The 27,200-nt window shown below is 39.5% G+C and overlaps 1 protein-coding gene across 1 annotated transcript in view; it reads right to left on the bottom strand.

Annotated features, from left to right (window-relative positions):
* Nucleotides 1-27,200, bottom strand: part of HFM1 (helicase for meiosis 1) — a 161,775-nt gene that overhangs the window by 72,502 nt on the left and 62,073 nt on the right. The window contains exons 11-23 of the mRNA XM_073645240.1: nt 26,107-26,184; nt 23,953-24,114; nt 21,019-21,219; nt 20,847-20,935; nt 18,922-18,965; nt 15,953-16,054; nt 11,922-12,067; nt 11,421-11,515; nt 9,011-9,144; nt 7,464-7,511; nt 5,568-5,648; nt 4,459-4,550; nt 2,667-2,773 (exon numbers count right to left, since the gene is read on the bottom strand). Of these exons, the coding sequence (XP_073501341.1) occupies nt 2,667-2,773; nt 4,459-4,550; nt 5,568-5,648; nt 7,464-7,511; nt 9,011-9,144; nt 11,421-11,515; nt 11,922-12,067; nt 15,953-16,054; nt 18,922-18,965; nt 20,847-20,935; nt 21,019-21,219; nt 23,953-24,114; nt 26,107-26,184 (1,379 nt within the window). The remainder of the gene's footprint in view (nt 1-2,666; nt 2,774-4,458; nt 4,551-5,567; nt 5,649-7,463; nt 7,512-9,010; nt 9,145-11,420; nt 11,516-11,921; nt 12,068-15,952; nt 16,055-18,921; nt 18,966-20,846; nt 20,936-21,018; nt 21,220-23,952; nt 24,115-26,106; nt 26,185-27,200) is intronic.

Genomic DNA, 27,200 nt, shown 5'->3' on the forward strand with positions numbered 1-27,200 from the left:
AGGCGCTCGCAGTTCTAAGAGTCCTGTACAGTCTTCTCTGGACTAATCCCTGTCCGACTTCCCCTTCTGGGAAGATTTTGAGGCAAGCTTCACTGCTGGCTCCTGTGGACCGTAGGCCCTGAATGCTACGGGAAAGTCTGTTTCAGATTTACAGACTGACGTTACTCTGCTGCTGGACAGACCGTGTTACTCATGCCCCCCTGCACCTCTAACTAACTGCAAAACAGGAACTCCCCCCCCATCTTCACTGTCCTGCTCCTTCCACACTGAACAGCTCCCTACTCTTTAACTGTTTCCTGACTTAACTACCTCCTATGTTAAAGTGCCCACCTCTGCACTACCCCAATCGTATCTATCACTATACCTAAACCTAAACTGACCCTGTAGCTAACACGTCCGACAGTAGATCATATACATGCTCATAGAATAAACACAGTACATCATTATGTGCACACAGAGGGAAGAGGTGCATGACCATCCCGGTCACCCTCTTACACAGTCATACCGAGTTTTTACAGAAGACAATATCTAGGCAGTATTTGGTGGTAAGATTCAGCTTTAATTTTCTCAGAATTGATCCAACAGTGCTCACTAAACAATATATATTTTATTATATTTTTTCAATGTTATGCATGTCTATAATTTTACTGTTAATGTCGTTAGAAAGTTATTTTTGTCATTATTTGCAAAGCTTTTCTTCAAATTCAATGTCTGACCAGTAGTACTTAAATTAAGAGTTGTTTCAGGCCTCCATTACTTGTTTTTATTTCTGCATTTTAAAATTCATGAAAAAACATTATGCACTTAAAGCTTTTTAATGGTATTTTGTAGATACTTTTCCCTAGCATTTTTAAATCTCTAAATAGAAGCTTGGGAAAAAAGGCCAAAACTAAAAGGCTGTGTATGCATACTTTTGAATATTTCGATATATACTTTAAACTAACATCTGTGTAATCCTGAAAAGCTGACCTTTTTCTTTCAGCTGTTCACAAGTAGAGACCATTGCTAAGTCAATGGTTGGGGCTGTATCTTTTATTTATGTAAACTTGAAGTTCTATAAAACTAAGTTTCAATTAGCCATTTTAAAAAAACAAACATTTAAAATTAACAGCCGCAATCGCAACTCCGCATTGGCAGCGGCTGTTAGAGACAGGTACTGGCTATTTAATATAGCCAATATCTGCCACGTGTGGAGGGAGCTCAGCTCCTGAGATCCATCCACATTGTGAAGACCCATTCCCAGGACATGAATAAAGTGTCCCTTTGTGGGAAGGGGTTAAGAAGACCTCCAAGCTGGTGCCTCATGCTCATGATGCAGGGGGCTGACGGGAACCGGTGTGCGTGTGCATCAGCAATCGCTCTAATTTGAAAGGGAAGCTATTAAATAAAGTGCAACTGTCATTTTTATTTCTATTTCATAAGTGAATAGTATATATAAAACTTTAATATCTGATCTTTTATACTTAAAATTCTCAATTTACGGATAAAATCTGTATTCAGTGAGGACAGATTATTACATTACTGAGAAAGGAAATAAGAGTTGCTACAATAAGATTCTTTGTAGATGGTAGCGGGAAGGTGGGAGGAGCTAGAAGCTTCTCCTCGCTTTCCCCTACATATAGTCTTATCAGTAGCTACTGTCATCTCCTATCTCAGTAGTGTAAAAAATCTTCCTCCACTGAATACAGATTGCACCTGTGAATTAAGAATTTTGAAAATAAATGATCATCTCAGGAGGAGAAAGAAGCAGATTTTTCTAATAAAGTATATTGCAGAGTTTCTTGTTTTCACATGGGCTATTAATTCATGAAACAAAAAATAAAAGGACAGTTTGTTATTTACATTGGACTATGTAAAAAAAAATCTGTATTAAAAATAAAAATCGAGCAATTTTCACACTGGCCACTTGGGAGTTTTCAGACTAACTTCCTGTTTCAGGAAACAACACATGTACATAGGCACAATTGTCACACCCTTGACCCTATCTTTTATATTGAAGTGTCTTATGAGCATGTGTAAAGGTCATTGTCAAAGGAGGGTGAGCAGAGAGAGTTGTGATATTGTCTGTTGTGATTGTTGGATCCTCTGTTATCAGCTGTGTATAGAGGTTACCTGTCATTGTAATTATGCCTCTGATGATACTGAACCTGCTGAAAACTCTTTCTTAAAGGATAGGAAGTATGAATCCAAAAAAGCTCTAGTGGCCTGTGTGAAAATGCATGATTACTCATTTTGTTTTGTTTGTTTCTTTTTTTCATAAAGGTCATAATCTGAAAATAAAGTGGTTAGCTCAGTTGGAGACATATACTGACTATGTAACATAGCAAGTATTAACCGCATCTGGAGTGTGCTCAGCTCCTCTATGCTTCCCATGCCACTGAGGCAGCCATTTTGAAAACAGGAGGATGTGATGTGAATGGAGGAGGCATTGGGATGCACACATTGGGCACTAGGTAAGATGACTATACATTGGAAGTATATAGTCACTTTTCAGTCCCTGTTTGGAGGGTCACTTCAACTCAGAATTCGTATTGTATGTCACACAATTGAGAGTTGTGAGCCAAATGGAGCTTCCGAATTACTGGTGGTGGACCACTGTATATCGCAGAATTTACTCTTGCTTAAATTAACTTTAAAAAATTAATGCTGATTATTACCAATATTACCTGATGGTTACTCGGTTTTTATCCTTATTCAATGAATTAAGTATTTTCTTTTCGCTGGTTCTGAGTTGCACATCTGAGAATTCTTTACATGTAGATATCAGTAGGACCTATGAATAACAAATAAATACTTTTAACTAATAATATTGCTAATTTAGGCATGCCAAGGTAAGGAAGCTTATTCGCAGTGCAATTCTCTGCAAATTGAGATTCTGATTTGGCTTTTAACCTAAGTCACATTTTAAGGTCCATTAAAGGGTCGATAGTGATTTCTGCTTCCAACAGATAGTGCTATAGAGTTCAAGTCTTCTTCCTCTCTGAAGAGGCGATTTGCATATTAAATTTCCCAGAAGAGCATTGCACAGCGAATAAGCCTCCTTACCGTGGCATGCCACTCTCCTCAAGGAGAAAAGTTACCTTTTAGATCTCAGTCCAGAGCCTCTCACCTAGCCGAATCAATTCTCATACTTTGCACTGATGAGGGGGTAATACCCCGAAACACCGGTCTGCAAACTGAAATTCTGATTTGGCTTTTATCCCAAGTCACATTTCAAGGCCCGTTAAAGGGTCAATAGTAACTTGTAGGATTGCTGCTTCCAACAGGTGGCGTTACAGAGTTCAAGTCCTCTTCTTCTCTGAAGAGGCAATTCACTGATACATTTAGTAATACAAGATGATAACCCATATTAGTAAATTTTGCCTCAAGCAAAATGTCACCTTTTAGAACCATGCTATAGGTATTTTTTTTTATTGCTTAGCGTATTATTTTTTTATTTGTGGGACTGATATTTTTATTTCATAGGCGTTGTTTATTATTTTCATACTTGCTTTTCTGCTAGTTAGTTCGATAAATAATATTTGCCTTTGAAAAGTCTAATTTTTCAGTGTAGAGATATGCTGTATTGGGTATAGTATTAACCTTTTTCCGGTACATCATATCATGGCTCCCTACCTTTGCATCTTTCCCAGCACATGACGGCTGATTTAATCAGCCATCATGTGCCTCTAACAGCATCGGGTGCATCAGAGCTTCTCCTGCGGCTATTAACCTGTTAAATCCCGTTGTCAGTCTCTGACAGCAGCATTTACCATGAGCCGGCAGGGGAGCACATAATTCCAGGTGCACATTGGGGCGTGATCTCAGGGCACTGATGGATTGTCATGAAAGACAAGAGTTTGCTGAAGACCCTCATGCTGGTCATGACAATCCTCCTGTGAAAGGCAGCGTTTATAGGAGATCGGGATTTTCTCTATACATAGCAGTGCTGATGCACTGTTCTTGTCTGGCTTTATATGATTAGCGGTACTAATTGTTGTAGCTTGGAATGTTACTCCGGTACAATGAGTTTTATTAAAAATGAAATACTTTTAAAGAGGTTGTCCACTACTTTTACATTGATGACCTATCCCTTAGATAGGTCATCAATGTCTGATCGGCTGGGGTTGGACACCTGGCACCCCTGCCAATCAGTTGCTATCGATTGTCGGCGGCGGCCGTCGGCAAGAAATACTCACTTGACGTCTACTTGAAGTGGCCGTCGCAGGCTACAGCACATCCGCTTCCTATTAATTTGAACAGAAAGCGGATGTGCAGGACCAAGCCTCGGCCACTATAAGTAGACAGAGCAGCTCGGCAAAGTGAGTATTTCCTGCCGACAACACCGATAACATAAGCTGATCGTCGGGCTGCAGGGTTTCAGACCTAAAGATAGGTCATCAATGTAAAAGTAGTGGACAACCTCTTTAAATTTCACTTATCACAAATAAATTATGGCAAAAAGCAAAATAATGTTACCAGGTCAGCCAGTGTTTCTTTTCCTTGAATTGTGTTAAACAGTTTTGCTGTGTCAAAGGCAATATAGTACGAGGTCATCAGTTTACCATTTTCTAGGAAGGAAAATAAAGATGGTTAAATGATAAAAATAAAATACATTTTATCATGAAGGATGGTAAGATAGATCCAAATCTGGCTTTGGTTTCCAACAAATGCTTTGTGTGAAGCCAATCTTCGTGTTCTGAGGTTGATTTGTGGTAATAAGGGGGCTTTCAAAGGTGTCATTTTGGTGCAATTTTTGAAGCCAAAGGAAGGAGTGGATTGTGAAAACAAAAACATTTAAAAAAAAAAAAAATACACTTCCCCTCCTTTTACATTCCACTCTTAAATCCACTGACTTAAAAAACTTTATCAAAAACTTGCTTATGTGAAGCACCATCACCAGTTTCTAGCATCATACTGCATTAGACCCATCGGAGATCAGCTCTAGACTGATTTCTGGTCAGCTTGTGCAGTTATCTCTAGCATACAACTGGTGTAAGCATGGTATGAAGGAAAACAGGTGGTAGAGTTGAAATATCATAGAGATTTTTTTTATCACATTTACCACAAAAACAGGCGCTATAAAATGGTATGTATAGTAATAGGATTGTCCACATTTTTCATGAAAGTCTGCAGCCACTCTATGTGACTGTAGACTTGCAAATCCCCAAGACCGTGCATGGCTAGTTGGAATGTGGCCAGGAGTATACATATTGCATACCTGTGGTCACACGACCGCTCATTCTGACCGCCAGCACCGGAGAATCCTCACAGCATGTATTGAGTGACTGCAGATTTTCGTGACAAGTCTCTGGCAAGTTTCTTGCAAGGAGCACTTCATTGATAAGATGTGCCAAAGTTTATTAAGTGATGTGCACCTTTCAATGAATTTGGAGCACCTTATTCCTGCACGCCCCACATTAAGATTGGCATACAAAAAGCCAGTCTTAATGGATAATGGCCGGTGTCTTGGATTTTGAATGGCATTGATGTGTATACTGGAAAAAAACTAAGAAAGATGAATAGAAAAAAAGTACGGAAAGTCAATAGGTATGAAGATTAACGTGATTTATTGAGGCATGGGGTACCTGTAGGCTTGAAATTGATTTCTTCATCCATTCTGATTAATCCAACTGATGATAAATCATTAAGATTTCTTAAACAAAGCTCTGTTATAAAAAGGGTTGAATGATTAGTATTCTGGTCCAAAATTATAATTATTTAATTATTTAATTTATTTTGTGACTAGTAAAAAGGATAAATTAAGATTAAAAAAACCTCTGAGATTATATATACTGCTGTTCATATTTAAAAGGCACCCAGTTCACTAAATGGGCTCTTACACAGAGCTGTGTTCTTGATGTACATAATCTCACAATCAGAACCATATGGACCTTTAATACTGTGCCCATAGATATGAACACATGCAGTCTCTCTTAGAAGCATTTCTTCTGGGAGAGAATATCCAAGTAAGTACAGCCCCGAATGGAGTCTGTACAGCAGCAGATGAGGCCATGCAGCCTTAGTAAACTTCCACAAAAGCCCTATCCCTGGCTCTGTCACATGCATGAATCCTAGGTTTGCTTAAATAAAAAAGCACTGTTTTAGCATTTGATAACAACTGTTAATATGTAAATTACACATATGCATACCTCACAGCTTTGAAAGATAAGGGATACATAATGCATAACGTACCATGTTAATTATTTTATGCTAAGCCACTTTCATAACCTCACCCAGTCAGTTGCTTGTGCCCACACAGCAATGCTTCTCCCCCACACAGTACACTGCCTCTATTGTCCCCCACATAGTGTTGCCCCCAAACAGTATTACGACCCCACAGTACCGCCTCCCATTATGGTGTCCCCTCAGCCCCCCTCACAGTATGATGACCCCTCACAGTCCACCCCTCAGCGTATGATGCCACCACTCAGTGTGATGTCATGATGTTCCACTGCCTAGCCAAACAGTAAGATACACCCACAGCCCCCAACAATAATCCCATAATAAGTCGACCCAAACACACAGTATGATGTCCCCCAAATAGTGTTTAGGGCTTTGGGGCATCATAGTATGAATCTCTCATACAGTGTAATGCCCCCACAAACCCCAACACATAGTATGATTCCCCCACAGCCATCAACATACAGTATAATCCCCCCTGATGGTAAAATATCCCCCATTCTCCCCCACACAGTATGATGCCCCCTCAGCATCCAGCAGTCTAATGTCCCCACAGCCCCTTCACACAGTATGATGCCCCAACAGTCACCCACACACAGTGAGATACCTCCACAGCCCCACACATAGTATGAAGACCAACAGTACATTCCCTCATACACAGTATGAAGCCTCACACCCCAAATACAGTATTCAATAATAGAGGGGGACCAGGGACAGTGTGGTAGTGTGCCTGGTACGCCTCTACCCAGATTGAATGGTGGAGTAGGGATCTTTTTGTTCCCTCCTTCACAATTGTATTCATATTCAACTGTATCTGTGTCCTATAGACACAGATACAGTTGAGGCTGAGACATTCTCCCAACTTCCAGTAACAGTGGTACTGTCCCATTTTATCTGAATTGGTTGAAAGGTATGCATATATATAGCAAATAATGTTTAACAAATGCAAACATCCACTTGTCCACTATTGAGGACTAATTGAGGATCTTTTTCCAGAATCTTTATCATCACTATAAAAAATGTTTCTATGATTATAATCACACTTAGTAGCGACTGTGCTAAGTATTGCAGCATTAATCAAATAGTTCCTTCAAACAACTAATTAGGGGGTGGCGGAGAGCTGGACCCTCATTGATCTTATACTGATGATGTAAGCTAAGCCATCAATATTGTGATCCTGAAAAATCCCATTAAAGTGTACAAACAAAAATATAGTTGTCTATTGAATGTATATACAGTAGGTAATTACAGAATAATAATAGATATATTAAAACATAGATAAAAATAACTGCATAGATTACCCTGCAATTTAGCTTCGATTCCTACTTTATCCAATCCTTGTGGGAAACCTGAAAAAATATAAATAAGTCCATGTGATTCGTTTTGCTTTCAATCAATGAAATTAAATGCAATAAAGTGCAATGATAAACCATCAGTAAAAATACAATATATTTATAACTGAAGAAAATCCTAAACTTCAGTTGGAGATTAGTGAAAATAAAGAAACAATTTTATTCTTCAAGTTCACACTCCTTGTATACACTCACTGAAATCTAGTCCAAGATAAATTTCAGTCGGCACTCGTTCAATTTATTCGTGCGCGTGTCTAGGGATGGTGTCCCACACTCAGATGAGTACAAAGGACTGGCACTCACTTGTATGCAGAATTCTTGCAATGTATTCCATAGTCTTCATCTGTTGATGAAGAATATGGAATAAACTTCACAAATTAGGCTTATAAGTGAGTGCCAGTCTTTTGTACTGATCTCACTAAAATATATTTGGAGCAGTCTTAGTGGCAGGTATAATACCAAAGTTGAGAACCACTCTTCAAGCATCTTTTGACCCATTGACATTAGCTTTGCGGAGTCACAATATCACTGTAACAAATCTGTGATGATCCAAATTATAGTGTTCAACAACACTTGGTGTTTTGCCCCTAGAAAAACAGTAGTTTAGTGTTCTTACATGTTTAGGCTCACCTTCATTCAGATGTCTGCTTTCTTGCACAAAAATGGATAATTTTTCCTCATTGTGCTAGACTCATTTGTCAGTCCGTCTGTCAGTTTTTAGGATCATTGTGATATTCGTTTTATTTGTATGCACAAAAAAAAATCCAACTGCCCATTAAACAGTAAAAACAGACAACACGCACATGACACATAGATGACATCTGAGCGTTATCTCTTCTTTTTTTTTTAACAGAACGCTTGCTTTGAATGTGTGATTTTGGTCCAAAAATTGGATCAAAATTCGACATTTCTCTGTATTTTTTTTTTGCGGACAATCAATCTGCAAAAAAAAACAAACAAAAAAAACAATGGATATGGGAAAGCACCCAAACAATAAATGGGGAATTTATTATATCAATAAAAAACACAAATAGAACACGTATGTGAAACACAGTCATCTGAATGAGCCTAACGCCTAGCATTTCTAAGCATTTAAATCCACTCACTACCTCCACACTTAACCTGTGCAACAATGTTTTTTGGTTTCAGTTGATTAGTAAAAATGTTTATTTTTTTGCCATTTTGGATAAGACCCAGACTGTTTCCAGGCTGTACTTTTTGATTAATGTTTGACACTACCACATCTTGTTACATAAATTCTGCCATCTCTGACCTCAGATTTGTGCAACCGCGCTTTTGCTTATTGATTCTGGTACCACGCTTTACCTCCACTCATATCTGTGTATCAGTTCTTTGATGATACTTATTACATTGATGAAGAGCTGTTTTTGCATATAATTATATTAACTAAAATGTACGAAATACAAGATTTTTAATATTCCTATAAATCACTATTGCGCTGCTTGTCATTTGTGACCCTATAGGTGAAAACATACCATAATGAGAGGGATTCTTCAGTGCTCTGATGTACAAGAAAGTTGATCTTATCCACGCTAAAGCAATGTTAACATCAGTTATAGTATGCAATGTAATTTCTGCATTAAGATGTTCAACGAGATGCCTGTGCAGGCTGTGGAAATAGGAAACATACATAAAACAATATGTCTTTTTCTGTAAACTTATTAAAACTTATGGTTCACAATTTACTAAAAATTGTTTGTGTGGAAAAAAAAATTTTTTTAAATGATCTGTTAATAAACAAAGGCCGCAGTCATCGAGATTGAAGATCATGTTTTATGTTCCCCTAAACCAGACAGCTAGATCCAACAAAGTTGAAGTAATAAAACATACAAAAGAAGAAAATAAAACACTGTCCAAATATCTCAGTTACCAAAAGGTCCATTAACTATTCCACATACTAATTGGGAGATATGGATGTCTATGGGTGGCCTCTGTAGCAGGAGCAACTCAGCGCAACCATGTTTAACATTTTGCCAATTTTGTCTCGTCAACCATTAATTGGACATGAAAGTTGGAAATGTTCTGCAACTCTCAGAAAATATGGTAAGTAGGGAAGATCATCACCACATCTGAATAATTTTATAATGGGGCAACCACTTTAAAGAAGCCCTCCTCCCATAAAAGTTTTTATCCTTTTAACATATTGCAATCACCATATTATATAGCACTGTGTGCTTACAATTGCCCATTTTGCCTTTAGACCCAGGTAATTCTTCTCTTTTCCATTAGGTCTATGACATATGATTAAAAACTGACCAGCTGAATCCCTCTAAGCTCTATGTGGAAACAGGAGGTAAATTTTCTCTGCGCAAATTAGGAGTCACTGCAGCTGGGTCAGGAGGTGAAGAGGGGAATAAGTCATGCAGGGGCAAGAGACTTCCTGCTTCTGCATAGAGCACAGAAAAGAGAAGTAATAACTGGGTAAAAAGACAAAATGAGCAATTGTAAGTACACAGTGCTATATAATATTATGATTGCAATATATTAAGAGCTACTTTAAATGTGAAGATTGAATTGTTTAATACGGTGTGGGCTCCATGAGATTATTATTGGACTCAACAATTGTTTAATTTCTCTTCCTTATCATCCAATGCATTATCTTTTTCCTCTTTCCCCTCCTCTTTAACCAAGTACATACCCCCCCCCCACTTCCTCCTTCCCCTGTGTCTCGTGTATTGTGTCAGTTATAATTTTCTTTTCCTTATAGATAAAGTATGAATCTGAGTGGACCATTGTTCCTATTGAGAGGGTTGTCCATAAAGAAAATTTGATGTTAAAGAATTTTGCTGGACACAAGAAAAAATTTATTTTTTGTTATGATTGAAATAAGTGTACTTGTTTGTTCATCTATATGTACTTACCTCTTTTGTTAAATTGGATTTATAAAATATCTGATAATCTTTAATAAAAATAGTTGTTTTTTTTTTTAAAAAGTTTAAAAACTTTGATGGGAGTGCTTCTTTATTATATAAAACCATACACATAAAACCATAAGACCCTAAGGTGGAAACAGTTATAGAACAAATCTTGTGCAGATGATCAATCAACAGTAATCTGTACTAAATCTACCATTGACATGCAGATTTACATGATTTACAGACACTTGACACTGCTTATTTTCAAAGTAGACAAAATATCAAGCAGAAAAATCCATCCCTTCGATCCCAGATTACCCAAACGTCAGCTCTACTCCAAAGATTTCCCAGACACCATAGGAAATAGATAGCCATTTGACAGCCTCAAAATCTGTAAAACGAACCAACAAAAATTTTGTTTGCATGGCCAGCTGATTATAACTCTTCAGGCCTTCTATTTGGCATAAACCATATGTACTGTATATTAATATGCAATTGTTGTTTCAGCTGACTCCTCAAAATGAACAGCCATGTGTACACTATTTTCTACTTCTCGCTATTATGTAACACGTATTCAACATTTTTCCCCCATGCAGGTTCCCACATACCAGCACCTGCTTCCAAAGGAATGAAGTGACTAAAAGAAAAGACCAGTCAATTCTTCTGGCTCCACTACGTTATATATGGAATTTAAGATAAAAAACACAAACGACAAAGCCGCTGCAAAGTACATCCAGAAAGACATCAGAAAAGACACTTCAGGCTGGCGTTTTCCCTATCTTCTGATTAAAAAATTATGCGGGAAAGCTGACATCTACCCTAAACAGGGAAAGAGGAATTTTTCGCAAGTAACATATATTACACAGTTTCTTATCGTCCCTTGTACTGCCAATTTGAAAAAAAAAATTTGAAACACTTAATCTTTACATTGACCCTTACACTGTATATTTATCTCTGGCTGATTATACTATTCTATACCTATAATACGACTCAGTCTAAAGTTAAAATATTTTGTAGGATGAACACTGACCTGCTTTCAATGGTATCCGCTCCATCTAGCATCTGTACATACTTTTCTTTAGTGCTTACCCTTGTCATGATAACGGCTATGGCTGTCGTATCAAACTGGCGACAAACAATTAAATACATATTCAAATATTACTCTTAACTAAATACATATAACTTCTACATCTATGGCCAGCAATACATGTGTCACATGGCAGGAACCTGGTTAGTGTTCAAATACTTTTAATTTCACATGACTGCAGAATTACGGCATACAATGTGGATGTCATTATGGCAGCAATATAAACCTCCAGTCTTTATACATAATGATACTTTATTGTTCGATTTACAATTGGTAAAATGTGATACATTAAACTCATATTAAGTCACTTTTTTTTTACATTTTTGAGTAGCTAAAAATTAGCATTGAGCCCTGCAATTTTGAGTCCTAAAAGAAATAGTTATACAACACCTAAAAGGAATAAAAAAAGGGGAGGTAGCGTTCCAGTACAGCAAATCTACTTACCTGAGGTCTTCCTGCCCTGCCAATCATCTGCAGCATGTCGGTCTCGCTGTACTCCTGAAACATTCCAGCTGCATAATGCAAGGTTGATTTTATGATGACTAAATGAGCAGGAAGGTTAACACCCATAGCCAATGTGCTAGTGGTAACTAAGTAAAAAAAATTAAAGTCTAACGTCATTATCAATGTTTAAAAATGAAAAAATATAATAAATAAATATGCCATAATGTCTGATCTAGAGGGTCGTTCCAAAGAAAGCCATATGTAGCTTTAAAATGATTGTCTGCTCATAGAAAGTAAGGTTGAATTCACACAACCATACTTTGTATGATCGAACAATGATTTTAAAGCCTTTTCTTTTTTCTTTTTTTACCGCAAAAGAGGGGGTTATTTTCATCAATGTACTGGAAAAGATTTTCAACTGTTTTAGGTCACTTTGTCTGTTTTTACCATGAGAGTATAATCAGTTTTTATCATACTCAAAAATAAAAGCTCTGGAGACAGATTCTTGGGTAGTTCTGTGTTCGATCCATAGAGCGTAACAGCTCATTTACACACAATGGCATGTAAAAGTTTGGGCACCCCTGGTCAAAATTACTGTTATTGTGAACAGTTAAGCAAGTTGAAGGTGAAATGATCTCTAAAAGGCCTCAAATTTAAGAAGACACATTTCCTTTGTATTTTAGGGAAAAAAATATATATATTTTAATCTTTTACATTTTAAAAAATACAAAAAGGAAAATGGGCAAATGCAACAGTTTGGGCACCCTTCATGCTCAGTACCTAGTAGCACCCCCTTCTGAAAGTATCACAGCTTGTAAACGCTTTTTGTAGTCAGACAAGAGTCTTTCAATTCTTGTTTGAGAGATTTTCATCCATTCTTCAGTGGAAAATTCTTCCAGTTCTGTGAGATTCCTGGCTCATCTTGCACGCACTGCTATTTTGAGGTCTAGCCACAGAATTTCAATGATGTTCAGATCAGGGGACTGTGAGGGCCATTGTAAAACATTCGGCTTGCGCCTTTTGAGGTAGTCTATTGTGGATTTTGACGTGTGTTTAGAATCATTATCCATTTGTAGAAGCCATCCGCTTTTAAACTTTAGCTTTTTTACAGATGGTGTTATGTTTGCATCAAGAATTTAATGAAATTTCATTGAATTCATTCTTCCCTCTACCCGTGAAATGTTCCCCGTGCCATTGGCTGTAACACAACCCCAAAGCATGATTGATCTACCCCCATGATTAATGATTGGCGAGATGTTCTTTTCCTGAAATTCTGTGCCCCTTTATCTCCACACATACCTTTGATCATTGTGGCCAAAGAGTTCTATTTTAACCTAATAGGTCCAAGGGACTTGTTTCCAAAATGGATCAGGCTTGTTTAGATGTTCTTTTTCATATTTCTGATGCTGAATTTTATGGTGAGGACACAGAAGACGTTTTCTTCTGATGACTTCTATGAAGGCCATATATGTGCAGGTGTCTCTGAACAGTAGAACAATGTACCACAGCTCCAAAGTCTGCTAAATCTTTCTGAAGTTCTTTTGCAGTCAAGTGGGGATTTGGATTTGCCTCTCTGGCAATCCTATGAACAGCTCTCACTGAAATTTTGCTTGGTCTTCCAGACCTTATCTTGACCTCCACTATTCCTGTTAACTGACATTTGTTAATTACCTTGTGAACTGAGGAAAGGGAAACTTGAAAACGCTTTGCTACCTTTTTATAGCCTTCTCCTGTATTGAGGGCCTCCACCATTTTCATTTTCATAGTGCTAGGCAGCTGCTTAGAAGAACTTATGGCTGCTGTTTTTTGGCACAAGGTTAGCAGAGGCTGGGTATTTTAAAGCTGGGCAATTTGTATCACCTGGTCTTGCCTAACGATGATAGTGAACAAGCCATAAACCTAACAGGCTAATTAAGGTCTGAAACCTTGGTCAGAGTTATCAGAGCACACAAATCTCCAAGGTTGCCCAAACCATCGACCCGGTTGCATCAGACTATTTTCCTTTTTGTAATTTTTAAAATGTAAAAAATTACAATACCTGTATTTTTTTGCCTAAAATACAAAGGAAATGTGTCATCTTTAGACCTTTTAGAGATCATTTCAAGTTCAACTTGCTTAAACTGTTCACAATAACAGTAATTTTGACCAGGTGTGCCCAAACTTTTACATGCCACTGCGTAAGAAAAACATGTATTTCTCTGAAATAAAATATTGGATTGCAGGTCCATATAGACAGTTTAAGAGGGATGATCCCACTGAGATTGCCTTTCATACGACTGCCGGAAATAGCTGAGTGACGTACTTGACGCTCTCCACTCCCTTCACAAGACCCCAAGCCAACTATAAGTATATCTAGATTTGGCCATCATTAAATCTAAATACCCAGATATACCAATGTAGCAATACCTTCACAAGTTGCAACATGCAATGTACTTACATTCCCTTCAATGACCGTCCTCTTCCTAATCTAAGCTTATCTAAGGTGTTTGACAATCTTATGGCAAATTAACATTAGTTTGTATTCCTGTTATCAATATAACATATCTAAAGCGACCAAAATAATAACAATTAAAAAAAAAAGCGAAAACTGATCCCGATGGAACTAAAAAACAGGCTGGTACATTCAAACTGATTCACTTTGGCTTTATGGAAATCAATCGGATGAATGATTCTTCATAGTTTCATATAATAAAAAAAAGGGTGAATTTAACCAAAGGCTGGGTTCACAGGTTCAAAACGAAAAGAACCATGAGTAAAAAATGGCATAAAAGATATAAATTTTATTGAGTCAAAATTGTAAAGGCTTACATATATAGGTACATGAAACATGTATAAATGGGACAAAAAAGTGCAATGTGCTGGGGATCCGCAGCCCCACAAGGGGAAAATGTGCTAAGCCTAATCTGGGCAATTGAAGTCCATATAGAAATTGTGGATCACCCATCCAAAGGCATAATATTATATTATTCATCAAATCAAACAATTCATTCCAAGTGAGAGGTACGCCAAATGGAGAAAGGTGCTTACCACAGATGGACACAAATGCCAAGGGGAGCCGCAGACGACAGATGGTGGAGGATACACCTCGAAAAGCGTGGTTCCACCATGTAAGTGTTCTACGTCTAAGAAGGGTTTTAAACTTTGAAATTGCTCTCCCGTATGTCCGGATCCCCTCCCAGTCCATTAGCACCACAAATATTTTTTTTTGCATGGACTATGTTTGTCGTTGTTTATATACTTACTTGTTTTTGTGTTTTCACAGCAATGTTTTGGCCGACGATGGACTTTCGGGCTCGGGATAATTCCTGGCTCGCTCAATTGAATGATATTTCTGGTGACAATGGTGCTAATGGACTGGGAGAGGATCCGGACATAAGGGAGAGCATGGACTATGTTGGTTGTTGTTTATATGGATTCACATGTTGCAGATGCCTTATGTTTTTTTGCCACAATTGCAGCTAAAACACATGGTTTTGCAGCAATTCACAAAATGGGCAGCAAGTGTGTTCCAGTCCTACTGCAATTGGAGTAATTAAAAACATGTAAATGCAGTCTAAGGATTCATTCACATCTGATTTGGAGACCCAGCTAACTGTCCAATTTAAAATCATCGGGGTCACTAAAGCACTGTTTTCATCATGTGACTGATCCATCACAGCAATGAATGTGAATTTAGCGGTACTGACTGACGATACCGAGATGAAATACACCTTGCATGTGGTTTATAAGATCATCTTACATTGTGTCCTATGTTTGCATCAGTGTTTCCCAAACTCCAGTCCTCATGGCCCCCAGTAGATCATATTTTCAGGATTTTCTTAATTCCATTATCTGTGCAATACTATCAAGACATCAGAAACAACCACAGGTTCCATTACTTGTGCAATATTAAGGAAATCCTGAAAACATGATCTACTAGGCGAGCCATGAGGACTGAAGTTTGGGAATCACTGGTTTGTGTCATGAAAAGATGTCCTTATGGCTTCCAAATAATTTTGATGATTAGAATAATTATTTTGCCATGTACGTACAAAGTACTGGTAGGTCTCCGACAGTAAAGATTGCTTCAATTATTTTCCTATCTGATACATCCACGCCGGCATGGTGATATCCCACACCATACAGTATAAGATCTGCAATGATATTGGTAGATAAATACACTTTCAAATATAAGCAGGTTTTCATTTCCAACAACTATAAAACTAAAATATATATAAAAAAATTAATCTCATCCTGTTTAGTAGAGACCGCGCTATACACCTGCAACTCTGAATATGCTGACATTGCTCACTTGCAGTGCAGATATTATCTAATTGGCACAACAATGGAAGCAGACTGTTGTTCAGGAGACATCTGGGGAAGAAGATTGGACCATGAAGTAAACAGGTGTCTGGAAAGCTCACATGTGAGTGTTGCACAGGGAGACTGTGGCAGAATAACCAGAATAGTGAGGTTGGAGCGATCCATCCCCAAACTGGGTAAGTAAAGAAAGTGGGCGAAAGAGCAGAGTGCCAACACAAGACTAAGGCTGGCTATACACATTAGATGATGCTTACATACTGTAGATGACACACCCATACACAGGAGCCTTCGTCGGGCCGAGCGCTCCTCTATTCTCTAGGAGAAACCGACCGGTTGACATGTCAGCCAGCGTCATATCTCAGGGATAACAATGAGATCGGCAATCCGAAATCGGACATGGGCGATCAACATCTATACCCTACCATCAGTCAGCCTGCGTCTTCATGCACATTAGACCATAGGCAGAACCCGTCGATATTAGTCTAATGTGTTGGGGGCCTTTAGTCACAATTTAAAGCCAGAAGTGCAACCCCTAACACCAGCACAATATTGGAGGTTTCACCTGCAACAGAGTGAGGTCTGAGGACAACTCAAGTACTTAAAGAATGGCGGCCCATTTAGATGGACAGATGATCAGGGAACGAGAATTCATATTAACGTTTGTTCCCAAATATCGTCCCGTCTAAACAGGCCAGCAAGCACCCGACAGACAAGCAAAACCCTTGGTTTTTGGGTGTGATAATTTTCAAGCTGCCTTAGAAAACAAAGTTATTGGTGGAAACAGGACATGTGCTGCTGATAAAATTATATTGTAGGTGCACAGTTCGATTGTACCAACGATCATACTGTGCGCATAGAATTGTGGTTGACCTGTCTAAAACAGGCCTATAAACAACCACTGATCAGCTTGCATGTAGCCGATCAGGGGTCAATTCACCGGCCATGGTCAGCACGTGTAAACCCATAAAATGTAAGTTGTCATCAGTTAAAAAGGCAACCGGAGAAAGAATTGCATAATATATATGAAATCAAAGACTATATTGAATTGTTCTGGCTACTAGAATCTGTTTAAAGGGAATTGGTCAAGTGATTTTTCATATCATACTAATAGTGTCCTGAAATAGGGCTTGAGCAGCCCTTTCAGAATATGTAAGGTTTATTGCTCTACCTTGCCCCATTGCCTTGCTGTAAGCTCCGGGCGAGCTGTGCGCCAGCTAGTCAAGCGTATGTAAATCCAAAGTAAATATTCACCCCCATCCATAATCCCATCCACCCCTCTGCGCTCTAACTCACGCGAGGATCGCATCTCAGTCACCAGACTGGCCAGCAGCTCTCCTGACATGAGAGTGACAGCTGCATAGAAATGCATGCTGTCACGCTCAGGACAGCAGAGCTGCCGGCCAGTCCGAGGAATGTGATGCTATGCTCGCAATACGGCAGTATGACTGCACCCTATCACTGACATCGGCGCAGAGGGGTGGGCGGGATTATGGGTGCGGGTACAGGGGAATATTCACTTTGGATTTACATATGCTTGACTAGCAGGCGCGCGACTCTGAGTTGTCTGGAGCTTACAGCAAGACAATGGGGCAAGCTAGAGCAATAACTGTTACACATTGTGAAAGGGCTGCCCAAGCTCAATTTCAGGATACTATTAGTTTGCTATGAAAATAAAAGCACCTGACAGATTCCCTTTAACCTGTTCAACACTGAGCCATTTTCCTGTTCATAAGGCACATTTTCTTTTTTTTCTATACATGTGGTTTTAAAAGCTCTAAAGTCTTTTTCTTGTTCAGTTATTCAAATAATTTTTGCCTCTTTTTTCGTGATACATGTATCTAAGCTTAATGTCATTTTTAGATTCTTTTTTTTTACGCTTTTGGGAATATCGGGTGAAAATGTAAAGAAAAAATAAAAATATCCAGCTACTTTTCACATTTGTCACTAAATTATGATATAAATATTTATTTATGCATCGTGTCCTCCATAAAGATATAAAAGATTTTTTTACTTGTAACTAGGGCTGGCATATTAACCCCAATTACAGGGCAAAATCAGACTCCTGAGTGCACCAGGTCTACCAACACCCAGCAGCTCTTACACTTTTTGAACATCCAATAATCACGTAAGCGCGGAATAAGAGTAGGAAGCGCTAATAGGGTATATGCACACAAACTTTTTTAGAAAGTTTTTTAGAGAGTTTTTTTATGCAAGTCTTCTTTAAAAAAACGCCTGACAAAGAGCTTCAAAAACATTTTTTACTCATTTCCAATGTAAAACCACTTAGCTGTTCATATGTTCAGTCTTTTGAGTGTTTTTTTTTTTTTCCGCTATCGGTTTTGAAAAACGCCTGGTGGAGAAAAATGCATGTAACACCTTGGAAGCAGCTCCTCATAGAATCTGCTCTTAACTAGGCACTGTCCAATCAAAAAGGCAGCACACAAAACTCTTCCAAGATGCTTCTAAAACATTTTGAAAAAACTTCAGGAAACAAAAAACCTCCTAAAATTCCCCCAAAAAGGGGCGTTAGCTGAAGCAATTTCCGTTAGAAAGCTCATTGTTTTTGACTGCATCAAGAGAAAAAAAAAGAAAACTATGTACACAACCTTCAGTGCTTGTCATCAACCACAGGTCCAACCACAGGTCCACAGTAGCAAAAAAGTAAGAGAAGGCCATAGAATAAAAATTAGAAACCTACCGCGCAATTTAGAATCTTTTACAGATTTAGCAGCCATCAGAAGCCTAGCATTGTGGAAGGACAAAAGATTATTTCAACTAATAAATTAAATGTATAAACTTCTTTTCATTAATACATATTGGATATAGGGAAAACAATTGATAGCATTTTTGTAATATACTTTCACAATTCTGTCTTTGTTGTGGTCATTAAAAAAACGCCTGTCTGAATAAGGGCTAATACCTTTTGTAGCATCAATCATTAATCTGGCAGTAGGTATTTGCCATTTAAAGAGGTTGTCCACTACTTTAACAGCATCAATGTCAGTGGGGGTACGACACCCAACACACCCACAAACCAGCTGTTTTCAGGGCCGGCGGCTGCTGAATTGCTCAGTTACGGAGCTGCTCCATCTACTGATAGTGGCCGTGGTCAGGTATTGCAGATATGCCCCCATGATATTACTATCAGTAGACGGAGCAGCTCCGTACCGATAAGAGATTGATAACCTATCCTGAGGATAGGTTATCAATGTTAAAGTAGTGGACATCCCCTTTAATCTGAGAGCAGTATAATGTAGGGTCATAGAGCCTGATTCCACGGATGTGTCACTTGCTCAGCACCTTGCTGTAGTTTCAATATAATCAGTGTTTTATCACCAGGAGATTATCACTGCAGAACTACATGTCTTATGCCAGGCAGTGCAGCTAATCTGTCCAATCTCACCACCACTGGTGCAGCTTTCTGACAATGTACAGTGTACACAGGAAGCTGCCAATCATCGGTGTGTTTGTGTGTGTGTGTAGGGGTATACACAGCTCAGCAATCTGACCACTGCTACATCTACAGTAGAGAAACCGGTGACTATCAAAAGTGTAGCAAGCAGCCCAGTAAGTAATAAATTGCTGGAATCAGGCTCTCTGCCCCCACATCATGCTGTTCTCAGATTCCATAGCAAAAACCCGCTGACAGATTCCCTTTAACTGCATTGCAGTCGGCTGTCAGTCAGTGCTGAGGCATGGTTACAGCTGCTGCTCAGTATGTACTGAATAGTGACAGAAGCCGCACCGGACATTCCTTTGACTAAAAACCAGAGGCTGTCAGGAGGAATAAAGTTAATTTCTTCCTATCAGCTGGCGACAGCACAGCTTTAGAAAGTTATTAACCTGCATATTAACCCCACATCTCCAGGTTAATAGCAATTTTTGACATGGCATGTTCCCTTTAAGCTTGTAGAAATCACAACTCAGCAGCCATTCTATTACCAACTTAGTCAGGATTACAAACAAAAGATAACAGCCGTATAGAGATAACGCAGGATCCACTGTTCACTATAGGCTATTGTTACAGTTCACCTCCTCCCACACTCTGCGCAAAGACCACTGCACAGATCACAGACCATGCCTACAAAACGCTTTAAAATAAGGACAAACACATCTCCTGACTATTGTTTCCACGTAGCTGCTGTAATGCATATCTCTGAAAGCTCAGGCAAGATGGATGCCCCTAATCATTTATAGAAAATATAATTTAAAAAAAAAGCGATCAGAAATTCTAAAGAGATTAGAAAAAAAACAAATAGGGTACATTTATCAAGCTAAAAAAAAAGAAAAACAAAGAATTCTGGTTTAATTTGCGCCCCCCCCCCCCCCCCAAAAAAAAAAAAACACCATCTTCCATGACTTTCCACACAATTTTATAATTTGCTGGATCAGAGGTCATGGCCTCACTAAAAAGGGGTGAGACCCAGCGCGACACGAAATGCAAAAATTGTGGCACACAATTCTGGCATAAAGTCAGTCAACTAATACAGCAGATTTATAAAACTGCATGAACCACTGTGATAAAAAGGTTTTAATGATAAATGATAATATATTCCCTTTAAGAAATACTGAAAATATACAGTATATTGAAATATCTTTTACTATACACCAGCAAAGACCAACCTCTTTTTATGTTCAATGCTCAGGGTAAAATTTGCATCCTTTGCCAGGACAGAAGCTGCTTGTTGAACGCCTTTCCTTGTAGCACAAAACTACGAAATAAAAAAAAACAGATTTTGAAGATATTCAAGGATAAACAAAGGTTCATTAAAAAAAATGGCAAGTTCATGCTTACAACAAGTGTTGGCTTCTTTTCTGAATAGGTCTGTATAACACCCGCTATTTTATAGTTAAGGCTTAAATCAAACTTAAATTCAGTTTGATTACTGCTGCAAGGAAATCCCAGCACTACTTTTCGGAGTTTCACTGGTCGATGCGATTCATCCATTTTCATACAAATGGCAGGATACCTTCCATCCGAAAGCCATTCTGAAATCTAAAATTCAAAGTTATAATAAGTGCTCTTTTGTTGATAAAAGGACAAATCCTATCCTGCATGACTTTTGCTCAGCATATCATTAAAGGGCACCTGTCACTAAATTTTGGTCACCTGATCTGATAGCAGCATAATGTAGAGACAGAGATCCTGATTTCAGTGATGTGCCACTTACTGGGCTGCTTGCTTTAGTTTTTATAAATTCACAGTTTTAATCAGAAGGAGATTATCACTAGAGGACTAGAAAACCTGATGCCATGTTGTCCTCCATAGTCATGAGCTCTGTATAACCCCGCCCACACTACTGATTGGCAAGTTTTTGCCTATGCATAGTATACACAGAAAGCTTCCAATCAGAGGTGTGGGCGGGGTTATACAGAGCTCAGGATTCCAAGAACAAGTGGATCTGCAGCAGATAAAACAGGGATTTTATCAAAACTGCAGCAAGTAGCCCAGTAAGTGATACATCACAGATATCAAGGTCTCTGCCCTTATGTCATGCTGCTCACATATGGGGTAGCAAAAACCTGGTGACAGATTCCCTTCACTCGTGCTTATGATTGTACATTAATTATTAATAGGGTGGAAACTTTCTTATAAAGTCCATGCTGCTATACTACTTTTGTATGTCATATTTAGATATACTGTGCATGTTCTGTGAATATCCTGACATTGTCTTGATTGTTGACAACCAGGAAAGGCTCTTATAGTACTGCGTTTTCCATCCTATCATATACTATACTTAGCACTCCCCATCCCATAAAACAGTCTTCTTCAAGGTATAGAACAGTTCACTAAACTCAAAGACTGAGAGAGATGGAAAATGTTTGTTTTTCCTTTCTCAGTTCGGGTAACCTTTATTTTCAATGGGGTTCGGATTCTGGTTGAAGTTCGGGTATTGTACTCGAAACAAACTTTGAAATAAAGTTGGGTCTGGTACCAAAACCCGAACTTCAACTGGTCCGCCCATCCCTACACTAAAGACCATTGAGGCAGATTCGGGGAAACATTTGCAGTTACCTATGGTCGTTATAAATTGTTCTGTTGATTCAACAGACCCATGATGCATTGAATATCCGCAGCACCCTCATTTTTCCAAGCAGAACATTATTCTACATGTGGCTGGTGCTGTAATTTTTTGCAGACATGCAGTGTGGAATCTACATGCCAAATCACAGCAAATCTGCAAAACTGTAAGTGTGGCGCCCCTGAGGGTTCAGTCGCCACAGAGGTACTGCACCTCACCCAGAGGTGTGGCATCTCCTTCTCTCAGGTAAGGATGGAGTACTGCCCGGGACCCCAACACCTGCACTCAACACTACACTACTCCAGGCCGGCTGGAAGGGCATTATGCACTTCTTTTGCTGCCCCGTCCCTGGCTGGAGTGGGGGGAACCAAAAGTGAGGGGGAACCATGTAGTGGGTGTGGGTGGAGGACGTAGAACATGGGAGCACTTAAAGAGTAGTATATAAAGGGAAGCCATCTTACAAAAGTGAGGTCTTTTTCAGTGAGAGAGAAGAGGAGAGGAGCAGAGTCTCTTCAGGAGATCTGCTTCAGACTGGGGCCTAGTCAGAGAGGCCCAAGAGTGAGAGGGGAGTCACGGAGGAAGGCTCCAGTAATAGAAGGGATCCCAGGGGGTACGGTGAGTGCAGGACGGCACCCGTATGCCCGAATTTGCCAAGTGTCAGAGGGATCAGGCCGCAAGAAGGGAACCGGTCCCTGGACCAGCCATGTTACTTCAAGTCTCGGCTGGAAAACCGGAGGCTTCTGCACTTTCAGGGTGCAGTCGCCACTTTTGCACCCAAGCCACCGAAAAGGGCACCAAGTCAGGTCTGGGAACTTCAAGTTGCCCAGAGGGATCTCAAGGTACCCGATCGGGACTTTGTGTGGCGAGGCGCAGGGCAGGAGGGAGAGACCCAGCGTGGGAAGTCGGCAAAGGGAGGAACCTACAGAAAGGGGGTCCCATTAAGAGCTTCTGATATACTTGTGGGAGTGCTGAACCTCTGCCTGGAAAACGCAGTGCGACGTGGGAGATGGTCACCTGTACAGAGCCACCTGAAGAACCTAAAGAACTGTGAGTAAACTCGGATGACTGCACCCCACTGTTTCTGTCAGTTATTTCTACCACGCTGTCGCTCCTGCACTACAACGCCCAGCATCACCATCTGCACCTACACTGCCCTGGGGCTGTGCTCTGCCTGTGGAGAGCCGCACCAACCCAGCTGCCCTAACATCTGCCCCAGAGGTCTGCAGCAGCGCCGGTACCCATTACTGGGAACCACAGTTGACGTCACGAGACAAAACTGTTATTTATCCCTTCAAGTAACAAGCCCCTTTTAAAGAGTGACCCCAGAGTACGGGCCCGGGAGCCGACTGCCGTGACCTCCCAAGAAGGTAAAGGCCTGGGTACCGAGTCCCCCATATCCCCCTGGGCGAGTCATAAGAGTTACGTCCTGTACTATATTGTTATGTTTATAACTGAATATTTTTAACTTCATACTAATGGGAAAACTCCTCGTGCTTCCCTTCAAAAAGTTCAGCCCCCTTTTACCCCAATTTTTAAGATTCAATAGTCTGCGCCCTACAGTAGGATGAAATGTTATAGCACGATAGGCAGAGGTGCTATAATCTAGAGGAGACGTTTAACTATATTCCTTTGTGATCCTAGCTTTCACAATATACAGAACTGAATCTTTTTCTTTTGTGTTGTAGTTCATGGTGATGAGGACATACATCATCAGCATTAGGGATTGTTGCTGAAACTGCCACAAAGCGCATAGGCAGAAACTCTCCAGTGTTTGTTGCTGCACGGGAAAGGGAGGCGTGCATTGTCTTCATTCTGCTGACAACGACTTCAAGAGTTGCTCCTCGGCTTTCATCTTTCACTGTGTGCACCTGTAAAATTAGTAGCATGTTAATAAGATTATGTGCATCTACTATATATTAAAAGAATAATTATTCTCTAATTTACAGACCAAAATACATTTCAGAGGCATAGTTATCCAGCTCTGTGTTATCCTGTATTTTGTTTTCTTTTGCTTAGAAAAGCTCTAACCTTTCACCGGCTCTTGGTGATGAAATCTTATGCTCTTCTAGAGAAAATTGGCATTATGCTCTGGTATTTTAATACAGCCAGTAACCTTATTGAATGAGAACATATCGTTAATCAAATTGCCATTACATAGTAAAAGACAACTCAATGTAGGAAGATGAGAACCGGCATCTCCCAGTTCTCTTCGGGCCGCTAAATATCGTTTGGCTGACTGCATGTTTTGCAGGCCTGCCACGAGAGGTGGTGAGTTCTCCTTCAATGGAAGTCTTCAGACACCTGTCTGAGATGGTTTAGTGAATCCTGCATTGAGAAGGGGGCTGGACTAGATGACCCTGGAGGTCCCTTCCAACTCTACCGTTCTATGTTTCTATTGAGCTGTGAAAGACATATATAACCTGTCCATAATTTCTACACCACATGTTGATGGTGAACTGTAGTTTCAAGTTCAATGAGCATGTTCTCCTGAACATAGAAGCACAGAACGGACTTCTTTCTGTGAGAATTAATGGTGGGTGAGTATCTTCCTGCGAGACTGAGCACATGCCATCATACCCTGAGAGACAAGAGAATCAACTAAGTGCTGTGGTAGTGACTGCGCCACCAGTGACTTGACCAGGTGGGAGTTGAGTTGTCACATAATCAGATAAATGGACGTGTATTGTTGTTTCCTGGTCGCACAATCAGCTATAGATATCTGACGGAGTGATAGAGGAGGAGAAGTAGTTGGAGTAACAAGAGATAATGATGACACGGACAAGGTACTACTTGAGGATGACGCCTGACTACCAGATAGATGATCATAAGAAGAAGGAAGAAGAGGATAGTTTGAGCCTTGCTCATATTGCTGGTCACTTTGCTTTTTCCATGTGGGAAGGTGATGCCGCTTCAAGTGCAGATGGAGAGCCCTAGTTAATAGTCATTTTGTACAAGGACGTTCACGACTTATTTTTCTTCTGCAAAGCCTTCCCACTTCAAAAGATTTGTTGGCTAGAAAAATTTGTTGTGAAATCTCTACCATAAGCACCCACAGTACTGTACCTTAACGGACTAGGGGTCAAAGAAGACAGAGATGTTATTGACGGAATTTAAAGTCCACAATCAAAAAGACGACGGAGGAAGAGGAGTGTTCAGAAAACTGACTCAAACTGACTGTGATTAACAGAGGTAACATCACTCTGCTATAACGGAGATAAATTATGTGCCATATAGTACATAATGTCACAGAATTAGTTTTTTTCCTTTCAGCAATATTGGTGGTCTGCTTCTGCATAAACGCAAGAATATGTGCAATTGATATTCAGCAGCACTATAACCAGCTATTTCTCTCACTATCAACTGAATCTCTATATTATTCTCTTTTCTTCATACAATTATCTTCTTCACTGATATGATGATCACACACAAACTGTAGAATCTGTCCAATGTTTTATGCCTTTCTCTCCCTATATCTATGGCTACACTGAAAGCTGTGAAATCCTCTCACTGATTCACCACAAAATGGCTGCTGCATTTCCTGCCTCTGCTTTTACACAGGCTGTGATAATTCCTCCTGATTTACTGAAGTATACCACATGATGTGTTAGCTGCATGGTATTATGGTGAGGTCATGTGAGCTTTGGCTGATGTAATCTTCTGCAATGGCTAAAACGGCAGTAGCCATTTTAGGCGATTCGTGCAAATCGAATCTTAATTATTTGAATTTGTCGAATTCAGTGAATTCCTAAAAAATGTATACAAATTCAATACACATTGGAACAATTTGCTCATCTTTAGTTGGTACTAGTTCAAAATGCTTATCTGCAGTGAGTGTGCGCTGCACATCAAAGGACAATTACCTCATCTATAAGAAAGAGACGTACAAGCTGAACCAAGGTGTTATCCCTCCATTTCCTTGTCATACTGTCCCATTTCTCCTGAAGAAAATGAATACATTATATAAAAGTAGTTTAGATACAAACACATAAAATAAAACAACATAAAGATAACTGAACAAAGTTTGATGTAATGAACAATAGTAAAAGACTCTGATAGTTCAAAGTTCTTGATTTTGGCTAGTTACACATCTCAGCTTGGATAAGTCTGTACGGTTTGCTTCAGGAGCTGCAGAAGCTCCTGAAAACTGACAATGGGGCTGACGAAAGTTGTCTTGTCGACAGTGCAAACATAGACTAGACAGTCTTAAAATGTACCAGAAAGTGTCTGATGTTGGTTGATAAATGTGACACATTTTTGGACTGTCTAGTCTAAAGGCCCCGTCACACTAAGCGACGCTACAGCGATTTTAGCAGAATTCCAGTGCATGTGATCAAGATTTATATCAACCTTCTTTCTCTCCCACTTTTTGTTAGACCATGCCCCTGGTCTAGAAATGTTAGCCCATTTTTGTTAGGCCATGTCCCAGTGTTCTAGAATTTTTTTCAGAAAACACAGGTATTAAAATGGTACTCCCATCTCATTATGGGATTGCATATTGCTAGAAGATGCCATCACTAAAAGAAAACCTGTCACTTTATTCATGCAGTCCAAACTATGGGCAGCATGAATCAGGGCCTGCACAATTGCAGTTAGTTATGTTTTCCTCTGAAACGCTCTAGTGTTTCAGAGAAAACATCATTTGAAGAGTGGGCCGGGGAATATAGTGATAGATTAGACTAGTGCGGCACTACCCTTGGGCGGCTTCTCCCTGCAGCACTCCAGGTGACTTATATGTCTCTTCCATGTGTTTACAAAGAAAGAGACCTGTTAATCATCTGAAGAGGAGGTCTTCTAATTCTAACACTCCAGGTTTTAAGAAAAAAAAACATACCTGGCTGCAATCATGCAGCTAAGCTTGGATTCGTAAGAGCATTAAAAATTAGCAAAATTCTTGCAATGCAAAGCTAAAATTTGGGTACTTTTACTGTTCTCATGGCATTTTCATCCAGGTCTG

The sequence above is a fragment of the Phyllobates terribilis genome, unplaced genomic scaffold (genome assembly GCF_046119375.1).
Source record: "Phyllobates terribilis strain yellow unplaced genomic scaffold, ASM4611937v1 Scaffold_8__6_contigs__length_399053987, whole genome shotgun sequence".
In the NCBI taxonomy this organism is placed as follows: domain Eukaryota; kingdom Metazoa; phylum Chordata; class Amphibia; order Anura; family Dendrobatidae; genus Phyllobates; species Phyllobates terribilis.